The 15,608-nt window shown below is 40.5% G+C and overlaps 1 protein-coding gene across 2 annotated transcripts in view; it reads left to right on the top strand.

Annotated features, from left to right (window-relative positions):
• Positions 1–15,608, top strand: part of TAMM41 (TAM41 mitochondrial translocator assembly and maintenance homolog) — a 54,656-nt gene that overhangs the window by 16,724 nt on the left and 22,324 nt on the right. For both annotated transcript variants that reach the window (XM_007453057.1, XM_007453056.1), the window contains exon 5: positions 11,480–11,625. In XM_007453057.1, the coding sequence (XP_007453119.1) occupies positions 11,480–11,625 (146 nt within the window). The remainder of the gene's footprint in view (positions 1–11,479; positions 11,626–15,608) is intronic.

Here is a 15,608-nt window from a genome sequence, read left to right as displayed (position 1 = left end):
GGGAAAGAGACTAAAAACAGGAAAGTTTTTTCATTCAGCATATAATTAGGGGAGTCTTCTCTGCCCGGCGCCCTTGTAAGCTCTGGGGATGAAGGAAATAAACAAGGCAGGCACAGTCCCTGCCCTCATGGGGCTTTCTTTGTAGGTAAAAAATCAGACAGCAAACACGTGGCAGCATAGAATAGGGGAGGAAGGAGAACGTTAGTTTAGTGTAACCAGGGAAAGCCTCTGCCAAGGTGATGTTGGAACTGAGCACCAGCCTCTGAGGACCCGTGAGCAGAGCCCGGGTGAGAGCTGGCTAGGCAGAGAGGAGTCTGTGGGGAGGACAGTTAGGACTGAGTCTGTGTCAGTTGCCCTGTATCCTTGGCCTCCGGAACTCTGCCGTGGCTCATGGCAGGCATCTGTGCATGTGTGTTGGGTGGATGGACAGAGCCCAGCAAGTCTGGATGGTGCTGAGGGCTCAAACTAGGGCAGTGCCTCAGAGAGGTGAACAGTTTCATGTGAAAATAATCAAGTCAAACCCTTAACTGCTTCAATTAAGTATTCTATTGATATTTACTACTTTGCTTTTTTTTTTTTTTTCTAAGTCATAATATTACTTCATGGAAGGGAGCATTAGTAAAGTGTTAAAAACCCAGTCAGACTCCTGGGTTCACGTCTTAGCTATAACCTTAATTAACTTTCTGCCTCCTTGTGACTCAGTTTCTTTCTCTCTAAAACAGGTTTTTATAGGGATTAATTAAATCATACATGTAAAGTGCTTAGCCCAGTGCCTGGCGCATAGTAAATGCTCAGTAAATGTTAGCCGTTATTATTCTGGATACATGTTTGCTTGTATTAACACAGACACTTAGAAAGGGCAAGACTACAGTCAGGCCTGAGTTTGAACACCAGCCTTGTGGAGGTGCTGGAACCTTTCTGAGCCTGTTTTCTTCTTTGTAAAACAGAAATAACTATCTCATAAAAAGGTTTTCAATGAGATAACATTTATAAAAGCCCCCAGCTTCATACCTCATTGATGGTTGGGGCTCAGAAAATGACTGCTATTATTATTTATTACTATTATTGTGTACTATTGCTGGCTATAGAGGTTTTCCTCAGGCTGAGACACCTTTATTCGCTCGATCATTCAGTGATTGGTGGGCGCTCAGGCTGCCTCCGTCCATCATTGTTTTATTAATGACACTGCTGCGAATCACTTTGGCCAAATTACTTTGGTATGGAAGGGCGCAGAGTTGGAAGTTGTCTAACTTCCTTGGGCACATTCTCCAAATTGGAATTATGTTGTCAGTTATAATAATCATAAAACTTGTTACATGTTGACAAATAATGCCTGTTGAAGTTAGCAGAGTACTTAAATCAGGTGGATTCACTTGGCCCTTTTTACAGTCCTTAAGAAACAAAAAACACCTTCAAGCACTGTCAGTAAGAGAGAGAATGGGTTTGTTTCGATGCCAGATTGTCTGAACGCAGTCTCAGCTACTTCTAGGAATAAGACAAAGCAGTGAGGAAGTGCCAGTTGAGTGATTCTTGGAGAAAAAAATTAGAAATGGGTGCCCGAACTCTAAAAGTGTGAATAAACATCCCCATTTCTGGATCCTGGTCAAAGCCAGTAAAGAAACATTTTCTCTGGGGTGAGAGTGTTAAGATTTATTCCATGACAGTCACACCATCTGTGACCTTGCAAGCAGTGTCATTGAATGACTTGCATGTTGGGGATTGACTCTTTCAATAATTTGGAAGCATATTTCTCCAGGCTTGGCAAGCTTGAGCTTTTGCTGAAGCCTCACTTGGTGCTCTTTTTACTCAGTCACTTGCTAATTTCTGAGCATACAACACTCCTGAAGGGATGTTAATCACCAGTCATATCTGATGTTTCTGGATTACTTACTGTGTATCAGGTATTGTTCTAAGTGCTTTACATGTGTTAACTCATTTAATCCTGGAAACTTGTAAAGTAACGACTACTGCTGCTTCCATTTTACATTTGAGGATACTGAAACCCAGAGAAGTAAGTAGCTTGTCCTGGGCCATGTAGCTTCTAGTCCTGAGCTTGGATTAGAACACAGGCACTCTGGTTCTAGAACCCTTGCTCTTAGCCCGTCACTGTTCTACAAGGTGTCTGTGAGGCATGTGTCATTCCTGGTTTACACCTGGGGCACTCTTCCCGCAGGGCCCCTTGTGTCTCGCTTCCCATTTGCAGTCAGCTTTTTCAGCGTGTGTTTTCTTCGGTGTGCTTTCCGTCATCTGAAGCACTGTTCATTTGTTGGGATTCTTGTCTCTGGTCTTTGCTCTACCACTAGGATGCTGAGGGCAGACGTTTTTGCCTTGCTTTGCTCACTGTCCTCCAGTGCTTACGGTGGTACCTGACATGTACTGGGTGCTCAGTAAATACTTGATGAATGAATGGGTGGATGGTTGTGACATTGGTTCCTTCCTGAACCAGTATCGTAAATCTGATTCCTCCCCGTCCCTCCGTACACCTCTCCGTTATGTGTTCTCTAAAGGAAGAGAAAATTTTATTTATTGATTTATTTTAAATAAATTTATTTATTTATTTTTGGCTGCGCTGGGTCTTCATCATTGGGTCTTCGTTGCTGCACGCAGGCTTTCTCTAGCTGCGGCGAGCGGGGGCTACTCTTCATTGCGGTACGCGGGCTTCTCACTGTGGTGGCTTCTCTTGTTGCGGAGCACAGGCTCTAGGTGCGTGGGCTTCGCTAGCTGTGGCACGCAGGCTTCAGCAGTTGTGGCTCGCAGACTGTAGAATGCAGGCTCAATAGTTGTGACGCATGGGCTTATTTGCTCCGTGGCACATGGGATCTTCCCGGACCAGGGCTCGAACCCGTGTCCCCTGCATTGGCAGGTGGATTCTTAACCATTGTGCCACCAGGGAAGTCCCAAAAAATTTATATATGATTCAAATTTATATCACCGAGTACATCAGCTGTTTATTCTTATCTCACTCATTCTCTTCCACGTGCAGTGATGGTATGTTTTCTGCAGCCATGGAGGTATTTTGGGGATGTATTTTGAATGATGTGTTAGGCTGCCTCCTAGAAATACTGCCTTAGTCATCTTTTTTAGAATAAGAATTATTTTGTTCACATGCAAAAGAATGAAGTTGGACCCCCTAACATACACCCTACACAAAATTAACTCAAAATGAATCATGGATATAAGAGCTAAAACTGTAAGACTTTTAGAAGAGTCACTTTGGGTTATGCAGTGGTTTCTTAGGTATACACCAAAAGCACAAGCAACAAAAGAAATAGATAAATGGGACTATGTAAAAATTAAACTTCTGTGCTGCAAACAAAGCTGTCAAGAAAGTGAAAAGGCAACCAACAAAATGGGAGAAAATACTTACAAATCATGTATCTGATAAGGGACTAGTATCCAGCATGTATGAAGAATTCTTAGAATGCAGTAAAAAGACAACCTAATATAGAAATGGGCAAAGGACATTTTTTCAAAGAAAGTATACAAATAGCAAATAAGCACATGAAAAGATGCTCAGCATCATTTGTAATTAGGGAAATGTCAAAACCACAGAGACCCTGTTTCACACCGACTACAATGGCTATAACCAAAACGACAGATGAGAACAGGTGTTGACGAGGATGTGGAGAAACTGAAACCCTCGTACATTTCTGGTAGCATGTAAAATGGTACAGCCGCTTGGGAAAAACAGTTTGGCAGTCCCTCAAAATATTAAACTTAGAGTAACTATATGACCCAACAGTTATACTCCTGGGTATCTACCCAAGAGAAATGGAAACATACATCCAGACGAAAAGTCATACACAAATGTACATAGTAGCGTTATTCATTAAAAAAATGGCCCAAAAGTAAAAACAACCCAAATACCCATCAACTGAGAGATGGATAAATAAAATGTGGTACATCCATCCAGTGGAATATTATTTAGTCATAAACAGGAATAAGTACTGATAAGTGCTACAACATGATAAACTTTGAAAACATTATGCTAATCATAAGAGACCATATGTTGTGCAATTCCACTTATATAAAATGTCCAGGATAGGCAAATCTATAGAGACAGAAAGCAGATTAGTCTTTGCCTGGGGCTGGGGGTGGATGGGTGGAGGGAGAGTGACTTAATGGTACAGGGTTTCTTTTAGGGAGGCTGAAATGGTCTAAAATTAGATGGTTGCATAGCCCTGTAAATAAGCATGGAATTATGTAGTTGACATAGATGAATTGTATGGTATGTGAATTACATCTCAAAAAAACCCCACAACTGTTTAAAATGAGTATTATGCTGCCGTGTCAACTTCCAGCTTGGGCTCCTATTCCTGAACACTTTCACATGGGAGTCCCACGTTGTAACCTGCACTGAAATGCTCTGTTTTCATGTCACTTGCCGCCTGGGCAGAGCCTGTATCTTTTATCCCCAGAGTCCAGCACGGCTCCTGGCCCTTAGAAACCACCCAGATATTTATTGAACTGAGATGACAGTGGTAGTGCAGTTAGTCTAAGAGGGGAAAGTTACCCAGTCAGTATCTTAAAAACTCAGGGCTTTCTGCACCCTCTATCCTTGCCCTTCCCATATACACGTCGTCACAACAATATCTGCTTCACTATTTACAAAGCATTTTCTAGTACCTTAATCATTTGAACCTGAAAGCAATTTTGTGAGGTTAGTATGACTATTACAGACATTTTTCAGAGAAGGAAACTGATTCAGAAAGGTTAAGTAACTCAACCGCAGCCACCCTGGGACATTGCCAGACTTGAGAGCCGGGGCCTTTCCACTCACATCCCTACCTTTGTAATAACGTCCCTGACCGCTGCAGACATGCTGGAATCATAGAGCAGGCCAGCCACAGATGGGTTACAAGCCTCTGAGTTTGTCTTATTTCAAGTCAAGGAGAGGTTACCCTTTTGGTTACCCATTGAATTAGACTGGCATTTCTCTGGCTTGAGCAGTTATAAACCCACCAGTAGAGGCATAAAATAAAAGTCAGCAGTCAGTTTTTCTCAGTCCCTGTATTTTGTTGTAAACATATATTTGCAGGTAAGAAAAATTGATTCTTGTGATCAGATGCTGGTTCATGCTGTGCTCACGATTTTATTCATTTTGTTCTGAAGCAGCAGGTAATAAACCCATTTGCTTGCTGTTCCCCATGGCTGAGCCGGTTCTGCTGCACAGCATTTGGAGAAATTCAATTTAGCAGACATTTATTGATGTGCCAGGCAGTGCGTGAGGAGCTGGCGGTTCAGGGACGAATCAGCTTCAGTCCGCGTTCTCAGAAAGTCCATGGTATTTTCCAGCTCCTTTCATCGTGGCATGCAGTTGTTCTTTGGGGAGGATTTGGATTTGTATACCCTTACATTTTGGTAACGTACAGTCCCTCTCTCAGAAAGTTACTGTCTAAAATATAAGAACTTTCTGTTTGTGGAATGTACAGGCGAGGAGAAATGGCACAAATATTTAGAACTCAACAGTGATGCAATTTGATCTTTCACTTCTGAGCCAGCCTGTTAGATTCAGAGTTTGATGACATATTACCCCTTCAGAGATTAATAGAAAACATTTATAGGCTCTGAATAAAAGCGTAAGGATTTACACAATTGAAAGTTAACCCAGCTGCCTCTCCATTCACATTTGCTGAGATAGCATGTCTGTGCATCTGCTAATTTATTTTAAAACGCTAGAAGTAGTGTGCCAACATTACAGAAGTGAGGGAAATGGAGGAAAATTACAAAGTGAAGTAAAGCTAGTACCCAAGACATCGCTGCCCTGATACTAAGAGGTGGCTGGGCCTTGGGCAAGCTGTCTTTGCAACCCCATCTCCTCATCATTGAAATTGAGAATAATCAGTACCTTCTTTTTTTTTTTTTAATTAATTTATTTTCGGCTGTGTTGGGTCTTAGTTGCTGCGCACAGGCCTTCTCTGGTTGCTGCGAGCGGGGGCTACTCTTCATTGCGGTGCACAGGCTTCTCATCTCTGTGGCTTCTCTCATTGAGGAGCACGGGCTCTAGGCTCGTGGGCTTCAGTAGTTGTGGCACGTGGGCCCAGTAGTTGTGACTCATGGCCTCTAGAGTGCAGGCTCAGTAGTTGTGGTGCACGGGCTTAGCTGCTCCGAGGCACGTGGGTTCTTCCCGGACCAGGGCTCGAATACGTATCCCTGGCTCTGATAGGCAGATTCTTAACCACTGCGCCACCCAGGAAGTCCCAGTCAGTACCTTCTTTACAAGGCTTTGCCAGCCCTGAACGAGACAGCCATTGTGAAGCACAGGCCGTTAAAAAGCCCACAATAAATGTGTATCTTATTAGAGCAAACATAACCATTTTAAAATAGTCCTTTTGTCTTGTTTTTCCTGTTTTTTTTTACAGTTGTTTCCTTCTTGTACTTTTGTATCCTGGTTTCTTAGCTGCACATTATTACATGGTAATTTTATATCTCACAGTGTGTCGTGCCTGTAATTTTTAGTGGGTGCACCCTGCTCCGTGGTAGGTGTGGGTGCACCGTTCCCCTGTCGTGGGACATTTGGTTGCTGCCAGGATTTCAGTGTTATAAATAGTGCTTCAGTGAACAGTTGTGTGTGTGGAATGTATTCAGTTGCTTCTTGGGAAACCTCAGGCGGGTTCCATCATCCCTGTGTCTCTTTTGCCTGCGTGCTAGATCGGGGTAGGGCAGCATCCACCTGAGAGGACAGGTGCGTGGACAAATGAGGTAGTATGACAAAGCAAACGCTCAGCGACGTTTGCCTCCTAACCTCTGTTTGGGTTTGTTGTTTGGGGCTTCCTCTCCAGAGATGAGGTTTCATCATTCACCGCTTCCAGAAGTATGTTAGCAGTTTATAAAGTCAAAAGCATTATGTGAAAGAACCAATTTCTCTACACCCTCACTAGCAGTCGTCCCAGGGTTTAACTATGTAACTCTCTTCCCTTTAAAATAATAGTGAAAAAAACAGTTTCGTCTGTATTTGAGCAGCTTGTTAGGACAGGACTCACTTGAGCTCACTGCTCTAACCAGTCCCGACCTCATCTCACAAAGGTTGGGTTCCAGAGGCTGTTTGTAAGTCTTTTTCCAAAGCTTATAGTCCCCACATGCTTTCTACCAAATTGTAGTGTAGGTTGGTCCTTTGAAGCTTAAAAATCCAGTGCATTTTATTCCTTACTGAAGTACATACTGACTGTTGGATATCTTTTTATTTTTCCAAACAGACCAACAGTTTGCTCTAGAAGATCTGCTGTGGCTGGTCGTAATTTTGATGATTCCCTTCCCTGCTCCCAAGAAAAGAAATCGGTGAGGGTAACCACATGTCCTGGTTTGCCCAGTTAATACTTGTCCTGATGACTTTGCATTGCCCACTTCACCGTCAAAAGTGACCTAGTTCGGATGATAAGTTACATTGTCACCCTCCCCCCAGGGGATTCCTCAGCAGCTGAGGTATCTGCCTGCTCTTTCCACCTCACTCCTCCCCCAGACTTTTTTCTCTCTGCCCAGCAAAGGCTTCAGCCACATGGCTTTCTCCAAGCTTCCCCAGGGGTCCTCATGTGTGCCCAGCCTCTTCTGAGTTAACGTTAACCCAAAAGGCGTTCACACAAGTTTTCCCATTTCCTCACTCTTTTGCCCGCATATCTTGCTGATGGTCGCCAGTGGCATGGGCAGGGTAGGGCACTTTAAGTTTGTTTCAGAAGTTGCTCTTTGTCCTTTGGAATTAATATTTTGCAGCTCAGTTCATCCCACAGGCAAATGTAACGTTCCTCATTTCTTACCACTTGCAATTTTTTTTAACTTTAAACTGAGTGTAGTCTTTTTTTTTCTTAAACTAAATTTCATACTTTTTTTCCAGATGCTTTGGCATCATATAGAGGCAGCCTTTTGGTGCTTTTTTTTAAATTGAAGTATAATTGACTTACAATATTATATTAGTTTCAGTGTACAACACAGTGATTTTATATTTTTATACATTACAAAATGATCACCATGATAAGTCTAGTTATCATCTGTCACCATACATAGTTATTACAGTGTTACTGACTATATTCCCTATGCTGTATATTATATCCCTGTGACATTTCTTTTATACATGGAAGTTTATACTTCTTATTCTCTCTCACCTATTTCACTCATCTCTCTCCCCCATCCCCTTTGGCAACCATACGTTTGTTCTCTGTATCTGTGAGTCTGTTTCAGTTTTGTTGTTCGTTTTGTTTTTCAGTTTCCACATATAAGTGAAATCATACAGTATTTGTCTTTCTCTGACTTATTTTGCTAAGCATAATACCCTATAGGTCAATCCATTGTTGTCGCAAATGGCAAGATTTCATTCTTTTTTTATGGCTAATATTCCATTGTGTGTGTGTATGTGTATATATATGTATCCCATCTTCTTTATCCATTCATCCATCAGTGGGCACTTAGGTTGCTTCCATATCTTGGCAGTTGTAAATAATTCTTCAGTGAACATAGGAGTGCACATATCTTTTCAAATTAGTGTTTTGTTTTCTTTGGAAAAATACCCAGAAGTGGAATTCCTGGATCATACAGTAGTTCTGTTTTTAATTTTTTGAGGAACCTTCATACTGTTTTCTGTAGTGGCTGTACTAATTTACTTTCCTGAATGAGGGTTCCCTTTTTTCCACATCCTTGCCGACACTTGTTACTTGTAGTCTTTTTGATGATAGCCATTCTGACAGGTGTAAGGTGGTGTCTCATTGTGGCTTTATTTTGCATTTGCCTAATGATTAGTGGTTTGAGCATCTTTTCATATGTTTATTGGCCATCTGTATAAAACTTCTTTGGAAAAATGTCTATTCAGATCTGCTGCCCATTTTTTAATCAGGTTGTTTGGGTTTTTTTGTTCTTGAGTTGTATGAGTTGCATATATCATTTGCAAGTATCTTCTCCCGTTAAGTAGACTGCTATTTTGTTGATAGTTTCCTTTGCTGTGCAAAAGCTTTTTAGTTTGATGTAGTCCCATTTGTTTATTTTTGCTTTTGTGTCCCTTGCCTGAGGAGACAGAGCCCCTCAAAATATTGCTGAGACTGATATTAAAGCTCATATGGACAGAGTTTTTTTGGTTTCAGGTCTTATTTTTAAGTCTTTAATCCATTTTGAGTTTATTTTTGTATGTGGTGTGAGAAAGAAGTCCAGTTTCATTCTTTTGCATGTAGCTATCCAGTTTTCCAGTACCATTTATTGAAGAGACTGTCTTTTCCCCATGGTATATTCTTGCCTTCTTTGTCATAGATTAATTGAACGTGTAAGTGTGGGTCTATTTCTGCACTCTCTGTTCTGTTCCTTTGATCTATGTGTCTGTTTTTGTGCCAGTGCCATACTGTTTTAATTTCTGTAGCTTTGTAGTGTAATTGGAAATCAGGGAGCATGATACCTCCAGCTTTGTTCTTCTTTCTCAAGATTGCTTTGGCTTTTTGGGGTCTTTTGTGTTTCCATATAAATTTTAGAATTATTCATTCTAGTTCTGTGAAAAATGCCACTGGTACTTTGATAGGGATTGCACTGAATCTGTAGGTTGCCTTGGGTAGTATGGTCATTTTAATAATATTAACTCTTCCAATCCGTGAGCATGGTATATCTTTCCGTTTGTTTGTGTAGTCTTCAGTTTATTTCATCAATGTCTTATATTTTTCTGAATACAAGTCCTTTACCTCCTTGGTTAGATTTATTCCTAGGTATTTTATTCTTTTTGATGGAAGTGTAAATGTGATTCTTTTCTTAATTTATCTTTCTGATATTTCATTGTTAGTATATAGAAATGCAACAGATTTCTGTATATTAATTTTGTATCCTTCAACTTAATTCATTTGTTCTAATAGTGGTTTTGGTGGCAACTTTAAGATTTTCTTTGTGTAGTATCATGTCATCTGCAAACACTGACAGTTTTACTTCTTCCTTTCCAATTTGGATTCCCTTTACCTCTTTTTCTTGTTTGATTGCTGTGGCTAGGACTTCCAATTCCAGGTTGAATCAAAGTAGCGACTGTGGGCATCCTTGTCTTATTCCTGATCTTAGAGGAAATGCTTTCAGCTTTTCACTGTTGAATATGATGTTGGCTGTATGTTTATCATATATGTCCTTTCTTATGTTCAGTGTGTTTCCTCTATACCTACTTGGTTGAGAGTTTTGATCATAAATGGATGTTGAATTTTGTCAAAACCTTTTTCTGCATCAGTTGAGATGATCATATGATTTTTATTTTTCAGTTTGTTAATCTGGTATATTACATTGATTAATTTGCAGATATTGAACCATTGTTGCATCCCTAGGATAAATCCCATGGTGTGTGATCCTTTTAATATATTGTTAAATTTGATTTGGTGATATTTTGTTGATGATTTTTACATCTAAGTTTATCATTGATATTGGCCTGTATTTTTCTTTTCTTTCTTTTCTTTTCTTTCTTTTTGTGGCATGTTTGTCTGGTTTTGGTATCAGGGTGATGCTGCCTGCTTGTTTGGTTTGGCATCAGGGTGATGCTGGATGTTTCCCAATCTTGGAGGAGTGGCCTTATGTAGGAGACATCCTGTGGGTCCCAGCAGCACTCTTCCTTCTGGTCACCAGGACTATATAGGGGTGCCCCCTGTATGGGCCACATGGGCCCTTCTCTTGTGGTGGGGCTGACTTCTTTGGGCATGCTCATAGGTAGGGCTGGTCCCTGGCCCAGTTAGCTTCCAGGCCCTGCCTGTGTGGTGGCCACTGGCCTGCTGGTGGTTGCGGCTTATCCAAGGGTGATTGGCTGTAGGGCCTGGGGCTGGTTCTGACCCAGTAATGAACAGGCCTGGTGCTAATAGGCTAGATGGGAGGACTCCAAGATGGCACTTGCCAGCACTAGTGTCCTCATGGTAGAATGAGCGCCTCAGAATGGCCACCATCAGCGTCTGTGTCCCCAGGAGTTCCAGTTGCCTCTTGGCTTCTCTAGAAGATCAGCAAGTTCACCACTTGCACTTTTTAAAATTATATCTGCTTTAAAGTTTATCTTAAATGTAAACCTTGCCCTTATCAAATATAATAAGGTTATTTATATTCATAAAGCACCTCAAAAGCCCTCACGCAAACAGCAAGCAGGGCCAAGCTGAGTAAGCAGTACCAAGGACACAGCTATGGTGAGGCACACAACCCCCGTCTCTGTGATTGGTCACAGGCAGAGTCTTGTTCACAAGATGAAAGTTTATAAATGCAGAAGCTTCTGCATTGGAAAAACAAACACACATTAACCTCTCAATGGTGACTACCTTTTGTATGTAGGTAACTATATTTTAACTGCTAAAGGGCTTTGTGATTTGAGAGGCTCTCTTCCCGCCCAAACATGTGCCTGCATTTCTGGGGTACTGTGTTCCCAGTTTTAAGGTGAAAAAGCAAGTGTTTTGAATGAGAGATCCTGCCAGGTTGAACTAGTGCAGTGTCAGCTGGGGGACTGCAGTTCACAGGTCAGAATGTGAATTCGCAGTGGAAAATTCGTTTTTCTGTTTGTTTTAACCAGGTGACTTTCGGATGGTGGTTGGAGAGGATAAGGCAAAAGTGTTGAATATTGTGAAGCCCAACATAGCCCACTTTCGTGAGCTCTACGGCAGCATTCTACAGGAGAATCCCCAAGTGGTGTATAAAATCCAGCAAGGCAGCCTGGAGGTAAACTATCTGTGGGAAATCCTGTGGATTTATGTTCTTCCATATATTTGAAATAAGGCTAAAAGGTACACAAATGACTAGTAAGTGACTAGTAATAAGAGGCTGCCTTTGGAGAAGGGGACCAAGGGCTGACATGAGGCGGGGGGGGGTGGGGGACTGGTCTTCATCGTGTGTATCTTTTTTGCCATTTGAAGTTCTTACTATGTATGTTAATTATTAATCAAAAATGAGTGAAAATAAACTCTGAAATTACCTTCTTTCCATCCCCAAGCCCATCTGCCTCCCCAGCGGTAGCCTTATTAACAGTTTGGCATGTTTTCTTCCAGATCTTGTTGCATGTACTTTTGTATGTATTTGTACATATACACATGTATGAAGCAGTTTGGTCTTTTTTGTTTGGTTTTATTTTACATAAATGTATTCATACAGGTTATTCTGAAGCTTGTTTTTTCCCCACTTGTTATATGTATCATGTCTTGGAACTTTTCTTTAGATACATCAAACAAAACTTTCTTTCAAGGCATTCTTCAAAATATTAAAGTTTTTGAAAAGAAAAATCAAAGAGCCTTTCCTTTGAGAAAAGTAATTTGCATTTAAGATTTTTTAAACTTTAGAATTCATAGTTTTGTATCTTCAAGATAAGGAGCACTATTTTACTTTTTTAATGCTCTTCTTCTTCCACATAATAGGGGCAACTAATATGTTGAATGACAAATTAATGGCATTTCTAGAACTGAAAGGAAACTTTTAAAAAGTAGGAATTATTTTAAATGTAATGTTGGAGAATAACATGAATGCCCAGAATACCCACCACTCAGGTCAACAGATTTTGCCATGTTTGCTTTAGATTGAGGTTTGTTTTGTTTTGTTTTGTTTTTGCGGTACGCGGGCCTCTCACTGTTGTGGCCTCTCCCGCTGCGGAGCACAGGCTCCGGACGCGCAGGCTCAGCGGCCATGGCTCACGGGCCCAGCCACTCCGCGGCGTGTGGGACCTTCCTGGACCGTGGCACGAACCCGCGTCCCCTGCATCAGCAGGCGGACTCTCAACCACTGTGCCACCAGGGAAGCCCTAGATTGAGGTTTTTTGTTTTTAATTTTTACTTTTCTCAAAGTAATGCATGCATATTGTTTAAAAACCAAGTGGCACCCCAAGATTTGTAACAAAAAGCAGCAGTTCCCTGCTGTACACCTTCCTGCTTGGCTGTGCTACTTCCCAGGGTAACTGCTTTCGTCTCCTTCACTGATTCTGCTTACGTTTATCCCCATATTTCTAAGTAATATGGTTTGATTGTTATTCTTGATTTTTTTCAATTTGTACTTTATTTTTGTCATCTTTCTATGGAAAATGAGGATTTTTCACTCTCTTATGCACCGCAGTCAGAACAATGAAAAACAGTAACCCTTTCGCCCAACCCCACTCCTCCACCGCTTATGCTCCATGTATAGTTATTACATAATTTTGGGTTAGGGTAATAGTCGATATTTACTTTATTGTGACAGTTGACTTTCTTCATTGCTAAGATATACTACTGTGAAATTTCCTTTCCTGTACAACTTTGTTTTTCTTGGAGTTAATCACTGTCTCATTTTTTTCACTTGCTTAGTTTCTACGTACCTGTAACTAATTCGCCCTCAAATTCTGCTACAAATCTGTAGAACACCTTCCACTGTAGACGAACACATCAGGTGTGTTCTCTCTTTCTTACTTTTCTTGGGGGCGTGCTTCCTGGAGCCCTGTGTCCCCTGTTCCTTTCGGGGCTGGTTCCGTTCTCGGCTTGATGCACAGCTCTTCTCCTGAAACTTTCTTTCATTAATACCCGAGAATTTCTTCCCCTCTCCTGTGCAAGTTTTTGGTTTACTGGCTCTTTTCCTCTTTCACGGTTTACACTTTAATTTTGATGAAGTATACCTTTTGGTACTTCCTAACATAGGCTGTAAAGGAGGTAAATATTTTGAGACCGTGTACATCTGAAAATTCTACCCTCACACTGATTGATAGTTTGAGCTAGATATCAGATTCTAGGCTGGAAGTAATTTTCCCTCAGAAGTTTTAAGTCATAGCTTCATTTATTCTAGCTTCTAGTGTTGCATTCAAAAGTCCAACACTAGAGACTGTCATACAGAGTGAAGAAGTCAGAAAGAGAAAAACAAATATCGTATATTAACACATGTATGTGGAACCTAGAAAAATGGTACAGATGAACCGGTTTGCAGGGCAGAAGTTGAGACACAGATGTAGAGAACAAACGTATGGACCCCAAGCGGGGGAAACCGCGGTGGGTTGGGGATGGTAGTGTGCTCAGTTGGGCGATTGGGATTGACCTGTATACACTGATGTGTATAAAATTGATGACTAATAAGAACCTGCAGTATAAAAAAACAAACAACTAAGACTAAACTTTCTCTGGGTTATTTGTATGGAAATATGTTAATATAAATGTTTCAGGCATTACATGAAATTTCTAAAAATCTTATATGTTCTGGTATAGTGTTATAAGTCATAATTCTAGTTATTACTTTAAAATGTATATCTCAGAAATAACTAAATTTCCTTGTCAATTGAATTATTATGAACTTTCATCAAATCTTTAACCATGGTCATTTTTAAATCTTTTGTCATTCACGGACAGTTCTGGGTGTACTCTGATGCTTTTGCAAAAATGTTCCTATAAAAGGGTTTCATCTTCAAGGAATTCATGGAAAGGGCTCTGACAAGTACAGGTTTCTGGTAACTGACCGTACTGCTGAACTGAATGAATAAGCATTTTCAGAGCTCTAATGGAAAACTGGTGAATTCATAAAAGTGCTAACAAAAGATCAAGAATGAAAAAAAAATTTACATGGGACTGAGTGAACTGATGAGGATGATTACAATTGTTGTGACTTTCTGTTTGAACTAAAAAAATAAAATGTCCAACACTATTCAGATTCCCTATCCTTTGGATGTGACCTTTTTTATCTCTCTGACAGTATTTAGGATCTATTCCTTTTTTTCCATTATTCTTAAATTTCATGATGATTTGCCTTTGTCTTTGTGTATATGTTTTTCATTTATTTTTAAAATTATTATTATTTTTTTGGCTGCACCACGCAGCTTATGGGATCTTAGTTCCCCAACCAGGGATCAAACCCTTGCCCCCTGCAGTGGAAGTGTGGAGTCCTAACTGCTGGAATGCCAGGAAATTCCCATGTTTTTCATTTATTACTCTGGCATTTCATGAGCCTCTCTTGGAAATTCACGAGCTTCAGTTCTAGGAAATTTTCTTTTATCATTTCTTCATATCCATTTTCTTAGCTTGTTCTTTCTAGAATTCCTGTTAGTTGGTTGTTGGACCTCCTTGTTCGATTGTTTCTTTCCCTCATTCCTGTTTCTTTGGGTTTTTGTTCTGTTTTCCAGAAGAACTTTTTGAATCGATCTTCTAACACTTCTGTTGAATTTTTAATTTCCTCTGAATGTTCCTTTTTATAGCATCCTGTTCTTGTATGAATGCATTATCTTTCCTCATCTCTTTAATGATCTTTATTATATTTTTTGAAGTTTTTTCTTGCTCTCTATATTGTATCTGTTTCTCTTAGTTCCTTTTTTTCTATGGATTCACTCTCATCTGTTGTGTTAGAAGCTTTTCTCAAATGTTTGCACGTCCTTTGTGGCCTGTATTTTAAAGAGCAAGGCAGTTTAAAAAATGCAGACTGGGAGTTCTTTGTGATGGATAGAGCTTGTCAGCTAGTGAGCTTCACTATAGGATTTGGGACAAGGACCTGGCTGTTTCATTGGAGGACCCCAAGTTTCAGTATTTGTAGCATTTCTCCAGAGAGACATCATCTACTCTCTGGTTAGAGGATAGGGAAAGATAATGTGCCTAGCTGCCAACTTTTAGAAACTGAGCAAGGGAAAAGAGCTGGGAATTTCCTTTAACTGTGAAAATAAACTTCCAAATCCCTCAGTTTGGCCTCTGAAAGCCTGGATGATCTATGTTCTAACT

This window comes from Lipotes vexillifer, unplaced genomic scaffold (assembly GCF_000442215.2).
Source record: "Lipotes vexillifer unplaced genomic scaffold, Lipotes_vexillifer_v1.1 scaffold1272, whole genome shotgun sequence".
Classification (NCBI taxonomy): Eukaryota; Metazoa; Chordata; class Mammalia; order Artiodactyla; family Lipotidae; genus Lipotes; species Lipotes vexillifer.
Note: the sequence above shows the minus strand (reverse complement) of the source record. Positions and strands in the feature narration are given on the sequence as shown.